The sequence below is a fragment of the Bos taurus genome, chromosome 11, assembly GCF_002263795.3.
Source record: "Bos taurus isolate L1 Dominette 01449 registration number 42190680 breed Hereford chromosome 11, ARS-UCD2.0, whole genome shotgun sequence".
In the NCBI taxonomy this organism is placed as follows: Eukaryota; Metazoa; Chordata; class Mammalia; order Artiodactyla; family Bovidae; genus Bos; species Bos taurus.
The window spans coordinates 37,781,753-37,801,223 of NC_037338.1; the positions used below are offsets into that span (position 1 = coordinate 37,781,753).

Here is a 19,471-nt window from a genome sequence, read left to right on the forward strand (position 1 = left end):
CCTTATTACCCTCAGTAAAAGGAACAGAATCACTGAATTACTTATAATAACAGTATGAAAGATTTCCAAATGATCTATTCCTCACATAGGCCCTAGTGCTCGATTCTTTTCCTTACCAAAGCCTAAAACTAGAACATAAGTTTAGACTAACTGCCTTAGGACTACAAACTTTGAATGCTAATTACTTCTACCAAACAATAATCAGTGTCAAAATTAAAATTTACTAGAGAGATTTCTTTTAAGTAAATCACTTCTCCGAAAAAGTAAAAATGGAGTTATCAATTTTGAATTTGTTACTGGTAAACTGGAAAAACATATACACTATCAATCTCTGGAGAAGGACATCGCTTTCTTGCCTAGAAAATCCCAAGGACAGAGAAGCCTGGTGGGAGTCCATGGGTTTGCATAGAGTTGGATGCGACTGAAGCAACTTAGCACGTATTACAATCTCACCAACGTCCACACATTCTTATGCTGACTGTTTCAAAACCAACTGGTCAGTAAAATCATACCTAGCTTATACAACAAGGAAAATAAACTGCGTTTTAAAATCATGGAGAAGAACCTCTGCTCCTGGCTATGAGAGTAATTTTATCACACTAACCCTTCCAACATAAACAGCTATCAAACTGGGCAAAATATATGAAGCAACTGTCCTGAGACACTGGACCACAGGCAGCACAGGAGTGTAATTCCTAAGAGGCAAGCACACCAGCTGAGTGCCCTGGCTTTCCGAAGGCTCTTTCTGTCAACAGCACGTGGCAGAGCCGCCCCAGGATACTGCACTCTTGCTGGGCAGAGGAAGCTGTTGAGTTGTCTGGAATTTGTGGAGCAGGGTGACATACAAAGGAAAGCTTCAAAGAAAAGGAACTCCAGAAATCTAGACAGATGTTCCCTTTAAACCTTTAGCTGAATACAATGCTGCACAGACACATCACAAGACTTACCAAGACCCAGCAGACTAATCTATGATCAAGCTGTGAACTGAGTGGATATTCTGGAGGTCAGACTGTGTTGTAAGACCTGACCTAAAAGTGTTGGCCAGTCAGAGTAGAGACAGCTCCTGAACATCCCAGCACAAAAATAAGATTCCAGAAAAGGTACACCTTAAGAGTGGGACTACGTAACCCTAAAGTAAGGGGTACTCTAGGACAAGTCAGCAAATACAGCTCATGAGCCAAAGCTGTACTGGAAAAAGCCCATTCGTGTGTCATTTTGCCTATGGCTACTTCTGCACTGTAAGGGCAAAGAGGAGTAGTTAGATAGAACCTGTACGACCTGCAAGCCTAAAATATTTACTACTCTGCCCTTAAAGAAAAAGTAAATCACTGCTTTAGACCCACACAAATTTTAAAATCAAGACTTGAAAAGATTAAAGTGATTTGTCAGCAACCAACTGTCTGCCAAAATCCAACCATATCCATGACAAGCAGTATAAAATAAAAAAATTACTGGACAAGAAAAGAAGCAAGAAAATATGAGAATAAGAAAAAATAGCCAACGTAAACAAAAAGAAATAGTGTAAATGTTGGATTAATGAATATTAATTGGAAATTAAAATAGCTTTTGTAAAAGACCAACATAATGAGTGAACAGAGAATCTTGACAGAAAAACACAGACTAGAAAAAGAACCAAATGGAAATGCTATAACTGAAAATTACATTAATCTAAAGAAAACTTCACCAGATAAGCTTAAAAGCAGATTGGACAATGGAGATTGGATCAATAAATTTAAACAAAGAGTAACAGAAACTATCCAAACTGAAGCACAGTATGAAAAACAAAAAGCTGTGGGGGGAGGGGGAATAAATGAACAGTCTCAATAACTGGTGAGATAACCAAGCAGTTAGTTCAGTCAGTTCAGTTCAGTCGCTCAGTCGTGTCCGACTCTTTGCGACCCCATGAATCGCAGCACGCCAGGCCTCCCTGTCCATCACTATCTCCCAGAGTTCACTCAAACTCATGTCCATCGAGTCAGTGATGCCATCCAGCCATCTCATCCTTTATCATCCCCTTCTCCTCCTGCCCCCAATCCCTCCCAGCATCCGGGTCTTTTCCAATGAGTCAACTCTTCACATGAGGTGGCCAAAGTATTGGTGTTTCAGCTTTAGCATCAGTCCTTCCAATGAACACCCAGGACTGATCTCCTTTAGGATGGACTGGTTGAATCTCCTTGCAGTCCAAGGGACTCTCAAGAGTCTTCTCCACAGTTCAAAAGCATCAATTCTTCGGCACTCAGCTTTCTTCACAGTCCAACTCTCACATCCATATATGACTACTGGAAAACCCACAGCCTTGACTAGACAGATCTTTGTTGGCAAAGTAACGTCTCGGCTTTTGAATATGCTATCTAGGTTGGTCATAATTTTCCTTCCAAGGAGTAAGCGTCTTTTAATTTCATGGCTGCAGTCACCATCTGCAGTGATTTTGGAGCCCCAAAAAATAAAGTCTGAGGCTGTTTCCACTGTTTCCCCATCTATTTCCCATGAAGTGATGGGACCAGATGCCATGATCTTCGTTTTCTGAATGTTGAGCTTTAAGCCAACTTTTTTACTCTCCTCTTTCACTTTCATCAAGAGGCTTTTTAGTTCCTCTTCACTTTCTGCCATAAGGGTGATATCATCTGCATATCTGAGGTGATTGATATTTCTCCCAGCAGTCTTGATTAAAGCTTGTGCTTCTTCCAGCCCAGCATTTCTCATGATGTACTCTGCATATAAGTTAAATAAGCAGGGTGACAATATATAGCCTTGATGTACTCCTTTTCCTATTTGGAACCAGTCTGTTGTTCCATGTCCAGTTCTAACTGTTGCTTTCTGACCTGCATACAGGTTTCTCAAGAGGCAGGTCAGCTGGTCTGGTATTCCCATCTCTTTCAGAATTTTCCACAGTTTTTTGTGACTCACACAGTTAAAGTATATGTAAAATGGAGTCCCCCAAAAGGCAATAATATAGGGGGAAAAATTACAATTATTAATGGCCTAAAATTTGACAATCGTGATAGAAAATACCAGCCACCGAAGCTCAATGAACTACAAGCAGGATAAACACAAACCACAAAGAGATAACTGTAGAAAACAAAGGGAAAGGGCAGGCAAACAATATTAAGAATGACCTGACTTCTCAATTGGAAACAATGTAACCCAAAAGATAATAGAACATTCTTTAAAATGATGCAGAGAAAGAAAGTGAAAGCCTAGTGAACTGAGTGCAGTCAACCCTTTGTTGTTGTTCAGTCACTAAGTCATGTCAGACTCTTTGTGACCCCAAGGACTGGAGCACGCCAGGCTTCCCTGTCCTTCACCATCTCCCAGAGTTTGCTTAAACTCACTCCCATTGATTTAGTGATGCTATCCAAACCATCTCTTCCTCTGTCACTCCCTTCTCCTGAGCTCCATCTTTTCCCAGCATCAGGGTCTTTTCCAATGAGTCTTTCACATCAGGTGGCCAAAGTACTGGAGCTTCAGCATCAGTCCTTCCAATGAGGATTCAGGGTTGATTTCCTTTAGGATTGACTGGTTTGATCTCCCTGCAGTCCAAAGGACTCTCAAGAGCCTTCTCCAGCACCACAATTTGAAAGCACGAAATCATGGGCGCTCAGTCTTCTTTATGGTCCAATTCTCAGATCCACACGACTGCTGGAAAAACCACAGCTTGGACTATACAGATCCTTGTTGGCAAAGTTATGTCTCTCTTTTTAATATGCTGTCTAGGTTTGTCATAGCTTTCCTTCCAAGGAGCAGCTGCAGTCACCATCCTCAGTGATTTTGGACCCCAAGAAAATAAAATTTGTCACTGTTTCCACTTTTTCCCCTTTTATTTGCCATGAAGTGATGGGACCAGATGCCATGATCTTAGCTTTCTGAACAATGAGTTTTTAAGCCAGCTTTTTCACTCTCTTTTACCCTCATCAAGAGGCTCTTTAGTTTCTCTTCACTTTCTGCCATAGAGGGGTTATCATCTGCCTATCTGAGACTGTTGATATCTCTCCCTGCAATCTTGATTCCATGCTGTGATTCATCCAGCCTAGCATTTCACATGATGTACTCTGCACATAAGCTAAATAAGCAAGTGACAATACACAGCCTTGACATACTCCTTTCCCAATTCTAAACCACTAATTCCTTAATTTGCCAGTCTACTCACTAAATTGATAAACCAAAAGTCAGTACTTACAGAAATGGGCAAGTGCAGAGGAACCAAACATTCCAGTCCCCCAACATACTGAACACACGATCAGGTGAGGTCAAACAAAGCAACCCTATGCCATCTCGTTTCAGCTCCCATACAGTAAACAAGTATTCTTTTAGCAGTCTATTCAGTGCCCCACTGTTTACATTTCTATGCTTTTTGTTGGTGATTCTGATGTGGGCCCTAAGCATAGTGCTTAAGTACTATCTCGTGTTCTTAAGAGCAAGAAGATTATGATGTACCTTACAGAGGAAACACATGTTTTAGATAAGGTTCATTCAGACATGAGTTGTAGTACTCTTGGCCATGAGTTCAATGTTAATGAGTCTACAATATATATTAAATAATGTGTTTCTTTAAATAGAAACACACCTAAAATAAAGTTATATACTTATCATTAACAAAAACGCCATGAGGTTCACAGGAACCTAACCCTGTATTTCCCCAAGCAACAATGATTCAGTCAGTATCTGCTAATTCAGTACCTTCTGTGATTTTATAGACCATTACAAACAATAAAATTAACTGTATTCTTCAAAAAAAATCCTTCAAAAATAAAGATGACTTAAGATAATAGAGATAAAAGATGAAAACAAAAAGTGAAAGATTTCATCACCAAGGAACCAGAACAACAAGGAATGTAAAATGAAGGTCTTCAGAAAGAAGGAAAAAAGATACCATATAGAAACCGAATCTTCATAAAGGAATGAAGAAGGGCAGAAATGGTAAATATATGAGTAGATACAAAATAGTCTCACTTTCTAATTTCCTAAAGAAAAGGTAAATATATGAGTAAATATAAAGTATTCTCATTTCTTTCAAGAATAACTGATTTTTAAAGCTTAAATAACTACAATATAGAGAGAGTTAAAATGACAATGACAATAAAAGCACAAAAGATGGAAGGAATATACAGAAGTACAGAAAAAAAAAAAAAGCAGATGGAACTAAGAGAAAAGAGACTTAAATGAGCTATACTAATAATTACACTGAATATAGTAAACTGCTCCAATTAAAAGGCAGAGATTTTCAGACTAGATGAAAACCCTACTAAATGTCACTTACAGGACACACACTTTAAATATAAAAACACAGAAAGGTTAAAAGTAAAAGGCTGTGAAAGGATATACGATCCAAGTACTTATCCTACAAAATCTAGAATGGCGATATTAATGTCAAGCGAAATAGATTCAAACAAAAAAAGTATTACTTTCAGATTACCAGAGGTAAACAGGAGCATTTGATAATGATAAAAGAGCAATAAGACATATGCTAAATAGATATATAACAACACTAAAGGTTACACAGGAAAGGTGTAATGGAAAATCATGAAGCAAAAACTAAAAGGAGACAAGGACAAATCTACAAACATTATTTAAACATGTTAACACTCAACTCTCAGTTAACTGATAGACTAGACACACATGCACATACACACATTCTACACAAGGATACTGATGGTTTAGACAACACCCCAATAAACTGACTTCATTATAGTGCACTACAACCAATAACAGAATATACATTCTGCTCAAGTATGCATGGAACATACACCAAGATAAACCATTTCCTGGTCTACAAAGTAAATCTCAATACATTTAAAAGGACTGAAATCATGCAGTACAGGTTCTTTGACCACATGAATTAAGCTGAAATCAATAAAACAGAAAAATTCTGGAAAACCCCTCAAATGTCTAGAAATTAAACACACAATTCTAAATAGCTGATGGATCAAAGAATTATCACAGGAAAAATTAAACAGTAATTTAAATCAAATGATAATGGAAATCTGCAGAATACAGCTAAAGTAATGCTTAGAGAGAAGTTTATAGCTCTAAATGCTCTTTAAAAAAGGGTTAAAGTTTAAAGCTTCCACCAAAGTAAACTAGGAAAACAGCAAGTAAATCCAAATAAACAATAGAAAATAAATAAAATAACATCAGAAACCAATGATACAGGAAACATGCAAACTCAAGAGAAAAGTCAATGAAACCAAAAGTTGGTTTGTTGAAAAGATTAATAGAAGTGATAATCCCTAAAATGATTAAGAAAAAGAGAGGAAAACACATATTGGAAATAAAAGAGGGACTAGCTCTATAACTTCTAAAAAGGTAAGAGGTTACACAAACAAGTCTATGCCAATAAATCAGACAACTTAGGTTGAGTGGACAAATTCCTTGATGTTCCCTCATAAAGATGAAATAATGAAGTTCCTTGCAAAGCATACATTTCCAAAACTGACACAAGCTGAAACAGAAAATCTGAATAGCCCTGTATCACATTAGAATAGTATACCTATAATTTGAAACCTCCACACAGAGAACTCCAAGGCCAGACAGCTTCACTGTGTGCGTGTTCTCAGTCACTTCAGCTGTGATTCTTGCCACCCTACGGACTTTAGCCTGCCAGGCTTCTCTTTGTGGGATTCTCCAGACAAGAATACTAGAGTGGGTTGCCATTTCCTCCTCCTGGGGATCTTCCCAGCCCAGGGATCTCTTGCATTGCAAGTGGATTCTTTACCCACTTATCCACCTAGGAAGCCCCAACACTAATAAATTCTATCAACACTGAAGGATGCTTACACAAACTTTTTCAGTATATTAAGAGGAAGCACTTCCCAAAATGTTTCATAGATTTATGCACTAATACCAAAACCAGACAGAATTATTACAAGAAAATATAAAATACCGAAAAATAAGGACTTCCCTGGTGGTCCAGTGGCTAAGACTACAAGCTCCCAATGAACCCCCAGGGGCATGGGTTTGATCCCTGGTCAGGGAATCAGATTCCACAGGCTGCAACTAAAGATCCTGCATGCTGCAACAAAGACCCAGCTCAGCCGAACCAACTAGTCAGTCAAAAAAAAAAAAACCCACACACAATGAAAAAAAAGAAACAAAGCTATTTTTAAAAAAATAGAGAAAAATATTCCTTACACAAGGCATGCAAAATTGTTAGCAAAATATCAGCAAATTGAATTCAGAACTTCGTAGAAGAATAAAACTCTCAATTTAATAATGATGTTAATTAGTTGAGACTGAGAAGTTCTAAAGACTGTGAAAGGGACTTACATGATAGGTTTAGGTGTATTTAATAAACTCCCTTAGAACAAAGATGAACAGAATTTTAAACAAGTAAATTCCCTCTGAGACCAAAGACTCCAGCAGATTTAAAAAAATTGTTCATGCTTTAGGTCAGCTTCACCTAGGGCTGTCAGTATACTAAGATAAATAAATTTAATAATGGTGCCTTTCAATTAGTAAAGTTTATAAGTCAATCTATAAAGTTCAGGAGGGGAATAAAATGAGGTTTTTTTTCTCTTTTCACAAAAGCAGCTGACAGGTTTGTAAATATATGATTGTTCCTACAGTAAAACCACAGGAGTCCTCTGCTTTTAAGACAGCAGAAAATACTTCACAGGAAGGGGCTTGTATTCTTTCCTTATCTGCCACATGTACCTCTCATAACTATAGTCTCTACTCATCTTCAAGTCTCCATACTCAGCCCTACACCTGGTTTTAAAAAGGAGTATGCTAACTTCATTGGAGAAAGCAATGGCAACCCACTCCAGTACTCTTGCCTGGAAAATCCTGTGGACGGAGGAGCCTGGTGGGCTGCTGTCTATGGGGTCGCACAGAGTCAGAAACGACTGAGCGACTTCACTTTCACTTTCACGCACTGGAGAAGAAAATGGCAACCCACTCCAGTGTTCTTGCCTGGAGAATCCCAGGGACGGGGGAGCCTGGTGGGCTGCCGTCTATGGGGTCGCACAGAATCGGACACGACTGAAGCGACATAGCAGCATGCTAACTTCATTGGAGAAGGAAATGGCAACCTACTCCAGTGTTCTTGCCTGGAGAATCCTGGGGACGGCAGAGCCTGGTGGGAGGCCGTCTATGGGGTAGAACAGAGTCGGACATGACTGAAGCGACTTAGCAGCAGCAGTAGCAGCAACATGCTAACGTTCCTTAATCTTGAACTCCCAAGAGACCACCAGTATGACCAGCCTACTGCCAAATCTGTTTGAAGAAAACTTTATAAGCCTTCTTCATCTATCGTAATAAGAACAAGACATTAAAGAAGTAATTTTTAGACAGCCACATAAGGATTCAGAGACTGCTGAAAAGATAATCCAATCTTTAGCAGCTACAGCTCCTACTACAGGAGTAGGAATAACACCTACTGTACTACTGTTTGGCATTATCCACCAACATTTTCAATGCTTTACCCTTTGAATCAGTAATTCCACTTATGTGAATTTATTCTACAACACATAACAGCATGTATTTGCAAAGAAGTATATATAAAGGTGTTCACCACAATGTTACTTATAACAGAAAAAGCTGAAAAATAACCTAATTAACTATCAATAAGAGACTGGTTAAATAAAAAAGTACATCCATATACCTTGCATTTTTAAATAGATCAATGCTTTAATTCATAGGACTTGGGATTTTTTTTTTCCTTTCTGGCCAAACCACAATGAGGAACGTCCCTGATCAGGGACTGAACATGTGCCCCCGCAGTAGCAGCACAGTCTTAACCACTGGACAACCAGGAAAGTACCAAGACTTGGGACTTTTGAGAGAAAATATTTCAGTACTTGTAAAGTCACACAAAATACAGATCAGGATTCATCTATAATATTAGTTCAACAAATACCTGACTGCCTATGCCACATCTAAAGGATTGCGCTCAGCAATGGAGAGATAGTGCATGTGGTCCTTTCCCTCAAGGTAAAAAGGAAATACAGTCCCTTTCCTCAAGGAGCATATAATCTGGGGAACAGAAATGAGTGAACATACCATTCCCATATATATGGTATGGTGAGGTAAGAACAGAATGTTATGGGAATGCATGAGTAAAGTGATTTAAAAATTAAAAATCACCATTCCAAGAAACAAAAAAAATCATTAGTTTAAATGTGAAATTATCAATTCCTCCTTTAGAGCTGAAAGAATGATGAGGCCTTCAGTCTGAGAAAACTCTAGCATCAGTAGAGCTGGGTCCTCCCACAGTGCATGCCTATGTCCTACACTAGCTAGCCACAAAGGTCACACTCACCCACTTAAACACTGGTGATGAATTATGGTTCTGCTCTTACAGTTCCCATCCCTGGGGCTGTCACCCCCAGAGCAATCTTCTAGGGTCTATATTTAGAAACAGGAATAAAAATTCTCAAAGAATACACTATAAGAACAGTGTGTCTACCAACATTTGCTTCTACTTCGAGGTCCCAGGGAAAAAAATCAAGAAATATCATCCATTTGGTTGGTACTTTTATCCTGGGCTAGCAAAGGACCTTTAAAATGTGCCATTTAAATTGGGGCTTTGCAACAGCAGTGTTTCAAATACTCTGTTTTTAAGTATATTATGAAATAACTACACATGATACAGAGCTAATTATTAGACAATAGGTGTGTGTGTGCTAAGTCACGAGTCATGTCGGACTCTTTGCCACCCTATTGTAGCCTGCCAGGCTCCTCTGTCCATGGGATTCTTCAGGTAAGAATACTGGAGTGGGTTGTCATGCCCTCCTCCAAGGGATCTTTCCAACCCAGGGATCAAACCTGAGTCTCTCATGTCTCCTGCAATAGCAAGTGGTCCTTTACCACTAGCACCACCTGGCAAGCAAGCACACATAGATAACATAGTAATCCTCCAGGTTTACAGAAAGAGAGTGTTAAGATAGCATGTTTCTAAATGTTATTTCACATAATTAGATATTTATTAAAGATTCAATATAACTTCATCACTTCATTTTAAAAAGGATTTGAGGAAGCTTGTTAGTTACTAAAAAGAACTATAAATTTGACACTGAGCTTCCTAGGAACCAATCTGAAAAGTAATTCACTTTATCCGTAAGTCGGACATGACTTAGCAACTAAACAACAACAAGCACAGCACCTGTTCCCAACTTGTATTCCTCGTCAGAACATTAGAAATGGTTAACAAAAGAATTATTCAGAACCTCTACACCCATCAGTTTCATTCCTTGTTAACATTTTCTAGATAAAAATGAAGAAGGGAGGATGGGAAATGGATTTTGACATAACATCTCTTTCTTTGGTGACAACTACTTCCTGGGAATGTCACATCACTGTTTACTTGAACTTTATGTTAAAGACTAATATTTAAACTATATAAACTATAATCACTCAGAATCTTTTAACACTTCTATCATGTGCTTCAATACTGATATAATAAGAAATGACTGTAAAAATGACTAATAACTTTCAATCCTTAAGCCATATAATGAGCAATATTATACTATACTTATGAGCAATATCCAATTCTATACAAATTTCCATTTCAAAAACTTTTGATAGTCTCAAATTTAAAAACCACCAACATTATATTATTTGTATCCATGGCAGTTCTCTTTCATAAAACTTCTTCTTAACCTAACTATAAAAACAGAGACTCAGAGCCAAAAAACTCATCCTTCCTAAAGTTTTATATTCCTCCCTATATTTCATTTCCACTAAATGAACTAGTTCAGGCTCTACTCACCTCTCTCAGAACTACTGTGAAAGATTTCTAAATAGTTTCCATTTTTTCTTTCCAACCTATCTTGAAAATTGCCACCAATTCACTTTTCTAACACTGCTTTCATTATTCCATGCCTCAGTTCAATAATTCTTGATGGCTTCCCAATGCTGAAAGCAGTAATTCAGGAAAAGGACGATAAATAAGGAAATAACATCATATTTTGGAAACAACAATGAAAACACTTTTTGCCTCATAATTTAAATTGCCAAGTGCAAGGGCAACTGTGGATGGCAGAACATGAATAAAAGCAGGATGATAAAACCCTAAATCCTTAACTTGGCATTCGACACCCTTCAGAATCCAGATCTACTGCACATTTTACTGGCTTAAAAAACATGTCCAGAGATCAGCTCAATGCCATCCTTAATGAATGGTTTGCATCTCTCAACTCAAATTTCTATCCAGTTTCCCTTGCATGTTCTCAAAGCCTAGGTTAAACAACCACCATTTTAACCTGAAGCCAATGTTTCCCCATGAAAAACAGTCAGCAGGGGAAAGACTTCAGTCATTCAGCATGGGGATGCTCCAAGTACTGATACAACAGCAAACAGCAAAATTACAATTTCTCAAATAAGGGAAATCAGCACTTACTCAAGAAGAGGTTAAACAACAATATGCAATACACAAGTGTCAGGGATCTACCATATGCAATAACATAAACCGTCCTCCAGTCAGACTGATCTAGGTTTCTAACTATGCTCTGCACATTTCTCACCTCTTTGTCTTTACTCACATCCATCCTTTTAGTTTCTCTCAATCTTCAAAACTGTATTTCTGCTCCAAAACCCCAATATAATTAAGGAGCACATTTCTAAACTGAACAATCTTTCAAAAAGCGAAATTTTTTACCATGGCCTATTAGAGACCTCAAACGACCTAAGTGTAGTCTACCACCCACCCTCACCTTAACACCCACCACTCTCTCCTTAGCTTTCTCATTAGTCTTCTTACTAGCTTCTCAAACATACATTACTGCATCAGGGCTTTTGCCTCCCAGGAGCTTCTTGGAAATTTTTTTATATCTGCAGCTTAAATCTTACCTCCTCAGAAAGGGCTTTCTCTGCGCCACCCTATCTAAAAAGGTTCCCACACATCTCAATAATTTTCCACATCATCATCCGTCCTATGCTGCTCATAACACTTAACACTAGTCTCAGTTCCTTAATTAGGTGTTTATTATCTGCACTCCTCTCACCGGGAACACATCTGTCTTGCTGATTGCTCTATCTTCCCAGCCTAGAATAGTGCCTCTTTGTATGTAATCAATAACCAGCTGCAGCAAAGAACTGTTAAGAAAGCCAGACTCAGTGACATGGAAACTATCTGACCATAATCACAATGTTCCTTTATGTCCTAAAGGAACTAAAATTTCTAGATAGGTAACATCAATACAGAATTAGGGAGCCATGGAAAGATAGAATTGCTAAGTGACGCAATATTCTCTCTCCTTTGTCTTCCAAAGTTAGTATTCCTAAAGTCAAAATACAGAAAGAATGCTGTCACCTCCTGACTCTCCAAGGTTCAAAGAACAGAACTCTTTTCTTTCCACATAGGAATACAATATGAAAAATCAGTTTGCTTTTCTTAATCATTAAATTTATCACTTGTAAATGTCTTATTACTTGATATTTTCCCACCTCACTTTAGTTTCTCGAAAAAGTGTTTTTACTCATAAAAAGGAAAACTTGAGTTACTTCTCACATTCTAATTATCTGTAGTGGAGTAATTAATGTTTTGAGTAATGCTCTGGGGTATGTCAATATCACTATTGACTTATTTTCTTCCTTGTGGTGCAAGAGTGAGCTGAAGAAAAAAAAAAATTCTTCCATGATCTCCCACTGAGTATCTTTTTCTGGAAAAACCACCGTTTCTAAAATCCTACAAGGCTATGACAATTTCTCACCAGGCTGTTACACTACCTGATTCTTGATCCTGGCCTTTTTACACATAAAGGTCCTTCTACTAGTGGGACGCTTTCTGTCCCCAAACTAACAAGCTACTTGTTAATAATTAACGTGTCTAATAGGATGAATTCTCAACCTGTAACAAACTTTTTTCTCTTCCAGAATAAACAATCTCCCAAAATGAAAAGGATAATAAAACAATCCTTCCTAAAGTAGTAATAACAAACAATCAGGTGCTGGTAAATGAAAAGATTTGAAAACTATTTACAGACAATGCAAATCTGTCTCTGCAGCCCTAAAATATATTACTTCTACGAAACAGTATTTCTAACCAACAGATGAAAACGTCTGTCTCAAAACATTTCTTAAGTCCCATGGTAAATCTGCCACAATTTCAACTGTCCCCTTCCCGCCAGGGAATCCACAGGTTTCCCCTTCTTTGGGAATGTCAACCATTTTGCCTTCTCCTTTTATCTCTACTATTCAATTACGATGCATTAAGAGGCTAAACCTGTGCATCCTAACAGCTATTCCCCTCCTTCTGCGGCAGAGCTCCCGGCAGAACTGCGCCCCCTTGGAACACGGTGCCCAGGTCCCATTTCCCCGGCTCCGTTAAGCTGGTGGTAAATAGCCACATCACAACCCGAGTCAACTGGGCGGTGGCAGGACCTCGCCGAAACTCCGCTCCCCAATTCTCCACGCGTCACACCACTGGAGGCGCTCTCCCTTCACTGCAGTCAGGTCAATGTGGACGTTTCCCACTGGACCGGCTCCCCACGAGCGCGGGGCCGGGGCGGGGTAGATGAAGAGCATGGGGCCACTCAAGCCAAGGAAGGGGTGAGGAGAGGGGCCAGGGCTGAATGCGGGCAAAGACCAGCAAGAAACTGCGTCTTTTCCCCAGGAGCAACCTAGTCGGGCAGACAAAAGATTAGGGCGCCAAGGCCTTCCATCCTCACCCCGGAACCAAGGCAGCCCGATGAATTCACACCCCTAGTTCCCTCCTTACAGACCCAGTTCCTGCAAGAGATGGGTTCCTAACTTCCCCGACCCGGTGGAATGGAGAGCAGACAGAACAACCCGGGAGCGGTCGGGGCGCACGTGCTCCCCGATACCCAGACGGACAATAAAGAGTAAGCCCGGGCTTCCTCTGCCGCCCCACCCTGCTCCCCACGGCTCCCACCAGCGGGGGCGCCTTCGCCCAAAGATCTGCAGACAAAGCCCCCTCCGGATGGAGAGAAGGGCAGGGTCCAGGCTTTAAGGGCTGCGCACAAAAGAGGGAGGGGCGCGAGGGGCAAGAGGGGCGGCGGCGAGGCGGAGGGCGCGGCACTCACCCACTGAGCCCGAGGAGCCCCTGCGTTTGGGTGCGGCCGGCGTGGAGGGGGGCGCGGCGGGGGCTGGGACAACCGAGGTCCACGAGGGCTCGGCCTCAGGGCTCACGTCGGCCGGTGGAGGAGGGGGAGGCCGGGCCGGAGGCTCCTCGTCTTCAAAGAGCTTGGAGGGCGAGTCTGCTGTAATGGAGGGTGGGGAGGGCGCGGGCACCGACGACGACACGGGGCTCGGGTCCCAAGACGGCTGCCGCTCCGGAGCGGCGAGGGGCGCGGCCGGCAGGGGCCCCCTGGGCGCCGGGGGCACGAAATCATTGCCGAAGTCCACCAGGGGCGCGCTAGCCGGGGTGGCGGCGGTGGCGGCGGCGGCCACCGGGGCCGCCGACAGCGCGGCGGCGGGCTTCCTCTCTAGCACCTCCAGCTCCTCCAGGTCTTCGTCCTCGTCCTCGTCTTCCTCCTCCTCCTCCTCTTCCTCTTCGTCCTCGGGCTCCTTCACGAACTGGTATTTGAATGCGGGCTGAGGCCGAGGTGGGCTGTCCGAGGACGAGGAGACCAGAGGCGACTGGTCCATGTCTTCCATGGCTGGCAGGTCAGAGGTGATGCTGCAGCTGCTGCCTCCGCGGGAGAAGCTTCTCAGAGCCGCGGGCGGTTGTGGGGGGTGGGGAGGACTGAGAGGGGCAGGGCCCAACGAGCCGAGGGACCTGCAGTGGCGACAGCTCCCGGAACAATGAGACTGCTCCTCCAGCCTCCGCGCCCGTGATGCGCCACCCGCCCCGTCCCCAGTTGCCGCCGCCGCCGCCCAGATGAGAGAAGGAGAGAGGCCAGCCGACGCTCCGCCCAGTTTGGCGTGACACCCTCCCAGCCAGGGAGAAGGAGGCACTAACGCGGGAGGGAGAGAGCCAATCGGCGAAGAAATAGAGTTGACGGGCAACCAGTCGGCCCAATAGAAAAGGAAAAAGACGAAAGTGGGTGGGTCTCACTGCACTTCCTCTGTCTTACCGGCCCGGGTGGGTTCGATGGGCGGGGTTTGGAGCTGGGAACCCCACCGACTGCCTAGGGTAGTTGCGGGTCCAGCTGGGGTCTTGGTCTTGGCCTCGGAGAAGCTGGAGTCTGTGTGTTTACAGCACTGAGGAAACGAACCGGCTCCCTCCCACGCCAGAGGGGTCGGAGACGTTCCTGGCACGCCACCGGAAGGGCGTTATCTTGGAGACTGGGAGTGGAAACTTTCCTCCCAGGAAAGGAAAAAACCCAGAGCGCAGAAAGGTTCTGAATAACGGTACTGTGGAGTAGGCCCTAAGGATTGAAGCAAACGTTAAATTTCAGATTTCGAAATAAAAATTTGTTTTCTTTCAAACGTAAATTCCCAAACCACCTTATCACCTTAAGGTGGTGAGGTACTACCATCACCACCTTAAAAGAAAAAATAATATTTTTTACAGGTTTAAAGTCACTCCCAGTCTTAACTGCAGACCCTGGATGAGGTAGGCAAAACAACTAGGCTAGACGATATAGGGACGGACTGGAACAGACCATTTGATGAAAGTCTGTACTTCTTCAAAGAGGGCTTTGGGATCTGCCCGCTGCGGGACTTAATTGGTAGAAGGATGAGTCACCCAAAAGAGGGAGGGGAGAGAGGAAAGTGGAAAGAGAAGGATGCCTTGGAAGGCAAATTTGATTCACATTGTATTTCAGTCACCTTAGGCCCATGAGTCAACATTCTGGATGATTCAGGCTTTCTGGGAGTCAGGATACGTACAAACTCATTTCTTTGATATGTCAAAATGAGTATAATCCCCATTCGACTCTTTCCAGAACTGGAGAGTTTAAAGTGATTGCAGAACATTTTAGGTACCAGCATCCAGAGGTTTAGAGAGTCCTTTTTGTCTTTCTGATGTACTGAATACCTTCCAAAAATATCCCCTTCCTGTCTATTCTAGAGGCCCTGGAGAGAGGAGGATAGCTTGCTTTCAAGTTGCTCTCAGTCTAGGCCTGCACTATTCAAGTCCTTAGTCACTGGCTACTCCTGGCTACTGAGCACTTGAAATATGAGTCGTTTGAAATGAGATGTGCTGTAAGATTGAAATGCATACTATATTTTGAAAGTACCAAAAAAATTAAGTGTCTCAATTTTTATAGTGGTTATATTGGAATTGATAATATTTTGGATATATTGGGATAAGTGTAATGTATTAATTTTACTTGTTCTTTTAATACCGCATCTAGAAATTTTTAAATATATATGTGGCTTATATTTTATTTCTGTTTGACAGTGCTAGTCTAAATTGATGATTAAGAAACGTTGATTTCCATGGAGAATCATGGATTACTTAAGCAAATTCTTAGCTTCAACTAATACTACCCTCAATTGGGGTAATTAAAAAGGAAAAGTGAGGATTGGGGGGAGGGAGGACGGACACAGAGGGGGAACACAGGAGCTTTTTGGGGTAGTGAAACTATTGTGTATGACACTGTCATGGATACATGACATACATTTGGCAAAACTCAGACCTGTTCAAAGAGGGAATCCTAATGTAAACTGTGGGCTTCAGTGAATAACATAGTCAATATTGGTTCATCAGTTGTAAGAAGCCTACACACCAATGCAAGGTGTTAGTTATAGGGGAAGCTGGTTGGGAGGTAGGCATGAGAGTGTATAAGAACTCTCTTTTCTGTAAATGGGAAACAAAGTTTAATTTTTAAAAAAGCAAAGGTAAAACTAGATTTTCTGGCATTGTTACCTGATCAGGTTATTAGTTAGTTATCAACAGTACATTCAAGACCTAGCTTAATAGTCCCACAGAGATGAACTTTAGCTTTATTTTTAGAAAATTGTTGTGAGTTGATTGGAGTTTGTTTGTTTTTAGAAGAATTGGGAAGAGTAGGAAGAGAGAAATATTAGTGTAGAATTTGGAGGCAGGAAATTTAATGCCAAACTAAAAATTTTAAAACAGATTCCTCAATAATAACTAAACATATTTCAAGTATTTGTCAAATATTTGTCAAAAATTGTCAAAAACATACATGATATTTCAGCTAAGTCCATACACATACAAAAATACACTGGCAAAATTCTTTGGTGTGAAGTTTTCAATTAAATCACAATTTAGCCATCAGTTCAGTCTCTCCAGTACTATTTTTCCTACTGTGATTGTTCTGAAACACCTTAATGGAAAGTTCCACAGGGTTTTCATTAATTAACTGTAAGTTATTTATGTGATATTTCTGTATTCATATATCTGTGTATCTGATTATTACTAAAATAATCACAAAGGAATATCTTTAGTTTATTAAAATTGTCATAAAAGAATCATTACAGAAAAGTGGTAGATCTACAACTTTAAGAGTTAATAGCGTTAAATACTGAGGCAATGATATAAGCACTCACTTCTGATGCAGAAGAAAAATAAGAATTTTATATTATTATCTCAGTGACTTCTAAAAGATTAAGTATTTGATGGATTAAAAAAATAAAGAATTTATCCAGTTTTCATAGAATGGTCAACAAAGCACAAGGAAAGGAGAATGTTGCTCAGTTCAGTTCAGTTCAGTCCAGTTGCTCAGTCGTGTCCGACTCTGCGACCCCATGAATCGCAGCACGCCAGGCCTCCCTTTCCATCACCAACTCCCAGAGTTCACTCAGACTCACGTTCATCGAGTCAGTGATGCCATCCAGCCATCTCATCCTCTGTCGTCCCCTTCTCCTCCTGCCCCCAATCCCTCCCAGCATCAGAGTCTTTTCCAATGAGTCAACTCTTTGCATGAGGTGGCCAAAGTACTGGAGTTTCAGCTTTAGCATCATTCCTTCCAAAGAACACCCAGGGCTGATCTCCTTTAGTATGGACTGGTTGGATCTCCTTGCAGTCCAAGGGACTCTCAAGAGTCTTCTCCAACACCACAGTTCAAAAGCATCAATTCTTCAGCGCTCAGCTTTCTTCACAGTCCGACTCTCACATCCATACATGACCACTGGAAAAACCATAGCCTTGACTAGATGGACCTTTATTGGCAAAGTAATGTCTCTGTTTTTGAATATGCTATCTAGGTTGGTCATAACTTTCCTTCCAAGGAGTAAGCGTCTTTTAATTTCATGGCTGCAATGTTGCTAGTACACCAGAATTCAAAGTAGAGTTAGTGCCTATTAGTGTAACTAGTTGTAAATACCACTCACTAACAAGAGCATTCTGGTAGGTATTTGAAATGGCTAAAGGAAGACTATAAATTCTAGATCATAGTAATAATTATTCAATGAATTATCTTTGAAATTATCTTACCAGATGTAGGAGATTAAAGTTTACAATTACAATGGGTTAGTAACTGTTCTCTATTAGAACATAAGAGATCCATTCAGGCTGGTGGAGTCTCAGAGTTGGAAGGACTCTGGGAGATTGACCAATCTTCCTCCCATCACAAAAATTCCATACAAATGGTTTTTTTAACTTGGCCATCTATGGTAGATCAAAAATGGCTACAAATCTGCAACAACACCACCCATCAAGAGGTCAGGTAGATTTCCTCATCTCTGGATCTGGCCTTGTGACTTTTTTGTCCAATGTAATACACAGGAAATGAGTTCCCAAGCCTAACCAGTAGAGGTATTACAGCTCCCACTCTCACTCTCTCGAAATGCTGAGAGACCTGGAGAGAAAGACTTAGTTCTCCCAGTCAAAGAGCTCATGTCCCAGAAATATGAGACCATCTCAGACTGTTCAGCCAACCCACAGAATCATGAAAAATAATGAATCAGTGTTTTAAACTGCCACCTTTTGGCATGGTTCATTACACAGCAAAAGCTAACTTAAACATCAGCCATTTTGTGCCTCCATTATGTGCTTCATTCATTCATTCACACACACACACATATATGCATATACAGACACATACTATATATACATATATAGTATTTACTGTGCACCAAAGAAAGGCAATGCCAAAGAATGCTCAAACTACCGCACAATTGCACTCATCTCACACACTAGTAAAGGAATGCTCAAAATTCTCCAAGCCAGGCTTCAGCAATACGTGAACCGTGAACTTCCTGATGTTCAAGCTGGTTTTAGAAAAGGCAGAGGAACCAGAGATCAAATTGCCAACATCCTCTGGATCATGGAAAAAAGCAAGAGTTCCAGAAAAACATCTATTTCTGCTTTATTGACTATGCCAAAGCCTTTGACTGTGTGGATCACAATAAACTGTGGAAAATTCTGAAAGAGATGGGAATACCAGACCACCTGACCTGCCTCTTGAGAAATCTGTATGCAGGTCAGGAAGCAACAGTTAGAACTGGACATGGAACAACAGACTGGTTCCAAATAGGAAAAGGAGTACGTCAAGGCTGTATATTGTCACCCTGCTTATTTAACTTCTATGCAGAGTATATCATGAGAAATGCTAGACTGGAAGAAACACAAGCTGGAATCAAGATTGCCGGGAGAAATACCAATCACCTCAGATATGCAGATGACACCATCTTATGGCGGAAAGTGAAGAGGAACTAAAAA

General features: G+C 41.0%; 1 protein-coding gene across 2 annotated transcripts in view; it reads right to left on the minus strand.

Annotated features, from left to right (window-relative positions):
* Positions 1 to 14,778, minus strand: part of RTN4 (reticulon 4) — a 74,508-nt gene extending 59,730 nt beyond the window's left edge. Inside the window, exon 1 of one of the 2 annotated variants that reach the window (XM_005212571.5) lies at positions 13,980 to 14,778. In XM_005212571.5, the coding sequence (XP_005212628.1) occupies positions 13,980 to 14,553 (574 nt within the window). In that variant the 5' untranslated portion in view covers positions 14,554 to 14,778. The remainder of the gene's footprint in view (positions 1 to 13,979) is intronic. The other variant, NM_001113221.2, reaches the window with a different exon arrangement.
* Between the last annotated feature and the right edge of the window lie 4,693 nt (positions 14,779 to 19,471).